The sequence below is a fragment of the Echinops telfairi genome, unplaced genomic scaffold, assembly GCF_000313985.2.
Source record: "Echinops telfairi isolate 266 unplaced genomic scaffold, ASM31398v2 ScPeMD7_23;HRSCAF=83, whole genome shotgun sequence".
NCBI classification, from domain to species: domain Eukaryota; kingdom Metazoa; phylum Chordata; class Mammalia; order Afrosoricida; family Tenrecidae; genus Echinops; species Echinops telfairi.
The window spans coordinates 6,094,692-6,096,330 of NW_022103920.1; the positions used below are offsets into that span (position 1 = coordinate 6,094,692).

The following is a 1,639-nucleotide window of genomic DNA, read 5'->3' on the forward strand; positions in this document are numbered from 1 at the left end:
CACCCCAGGGGCAGTGTGCTCACACCTCTTTAGACACCCTGTGTCTCTGTGCACTGTCTTCACTCCCACGGCCGGGAGGCAGCACACTTCACAGGGGCCTCTGCTCAGGAATAGGCTCCGATACAGAGCTCTTTGTGACAGGATGCCTCTCTGCGATGCCCATGGCTCCCAGTCTCCCAGTCTCTGGGCCCAGCATGACCCAGCACAGCACAGCTGCCAGGAGGCTAGATGACCTCGTAGCTCGGCGGTTCTCAGAAGCCGGAAGCCTGAAGAGGCAGGTGCAGAGGCAGGTGATACAGGCACCAGCAGGATGCTCCCTGTGCCAGGGTCATGCCTTCAGATGGAGGAGGCAGCGAGCTCCGTGTGGATCCTGAGCTGGCTGGCTTCTGACGGATTAATGCTGCGGAGGTGGCAGGAGGGAGGGGACGCCTGGTTTCCTGGACTGCGCATGTCCCACACAGGTACGCTGAATATCTGTCACTCCACTATTGCATCGTGAAGCTCACTCGCTGCCATCAAGGTGATTCCGACTCACAGCAACCCTATAGGACAGTGCAGAACTGCCTCAATGGGTTCTGGAGACTAACTCTTTATAGGAATAGAAGGTCTCATTTTTTCTCTTGGGGGCAGGGGGGTGGGCTGGTGGTTTCAAACTGCTGACCTTGTGGTTAACAGCCCAACTCAACCACTACACCACCAATGCTCCCCACAGCCCTCAAAACCAAACCAAACTCACACCGAGCCTATTGTGACTCATAGTGACTATAGGATGGAAAAACTGCCCCTGTGGATTTCTGGGGCTATAACTCTGGGAGTAGGAGGCCTCATCTCCTGTGGAGCGGATGGTGGATTCAAACGGTTGACCTCGCTGTTAGCAGCCCACCACACTATACTGTCATCCACACCTCCACCAGTGCTGCTGCGCCTCAAAGCAGAGAACCGGACAGGGGAGTTTAGTCTGAGGCCCTGATACAGCCAGTTCTCCACTCTCATTCATAGGTGGGCCCGTGTGCTGGCTTCTGCACCACGCCTTGGGTCCAAATTTCTGATGTCACCCTCTTGTCTATTCCTCTTCCTGCAGGTGTCCCACCCCACGCTGCTGGGTGATGTCGTCGCTCTCTGAGTATGCCCTGCGCATGAGCCGGCTGAGCGCCCGGCTCTTCAGTGAGACTGCCAGGCCCACCGACTCCAAGTCCATGAAGGTGGTGAAGCTATTCAGCGAGCAGCCGCTGGCCCGGAGGAAGGAGACCTATGACTGGTACCCGAACCACAACACGTACTTTGCGCTTATGGGCATTCTGCGCCACATGGGCCTCTACAGGTGAGCCGGTGCCCTGCGGAGAGTCGATGCCGACTCAGCGACCAGGAGGGCAGAGTGGAACTGCCCCTGTGGGTTTCCGAGGGAGCTACAGCCTCCTCTTTCTCCTGAGGAGCAGCTGGCAGGTTTGAACCGCCAGCCTTGCTGTTGACAGCCCAACACCTACCCGACCAGTAGATTGCAACGGGAAACCAGCCTTCCTATCTAGGTCATGCATGACACACACACCAGGTCGCTCAGAGGGTGGTTTTTGGAGCGAGAGGCCGCTGCTGTCCAAGGAGCCCTGTTGGCACAGGGGGTTAGACGCTGGTCTGCTGGCCA

General features: G+C 57.7%; 1 protein-coding gene across 1 annotated transcript in view; it reads left to right on the forward strand.

Annotated features, from left to right (window-relative positions):
- Positions 1-52: 52 nt before the first annotated feature.
- The window catches only part of MRPS33 (mitochondrial ribosomal protein S33), a 3,305-nt gene continuing 1,718 nt past the window's right edge, over positions 53-1,639 (forward strand). The window contains exons 1-2 of the mRNA XM_004713962.2: positions 53-461; positions 1,082-1,321. Of these exons, the coding sequence (XP_004714019.1) occupies positions 1,107-1,321 (215 nt within the window). The 5' untranslated portion in view covers positions 53-461; positions 1,082-1,106. The remainder of the gene's footprint in view (positions 462-1,081; positions 1,322-1,639) is intronic.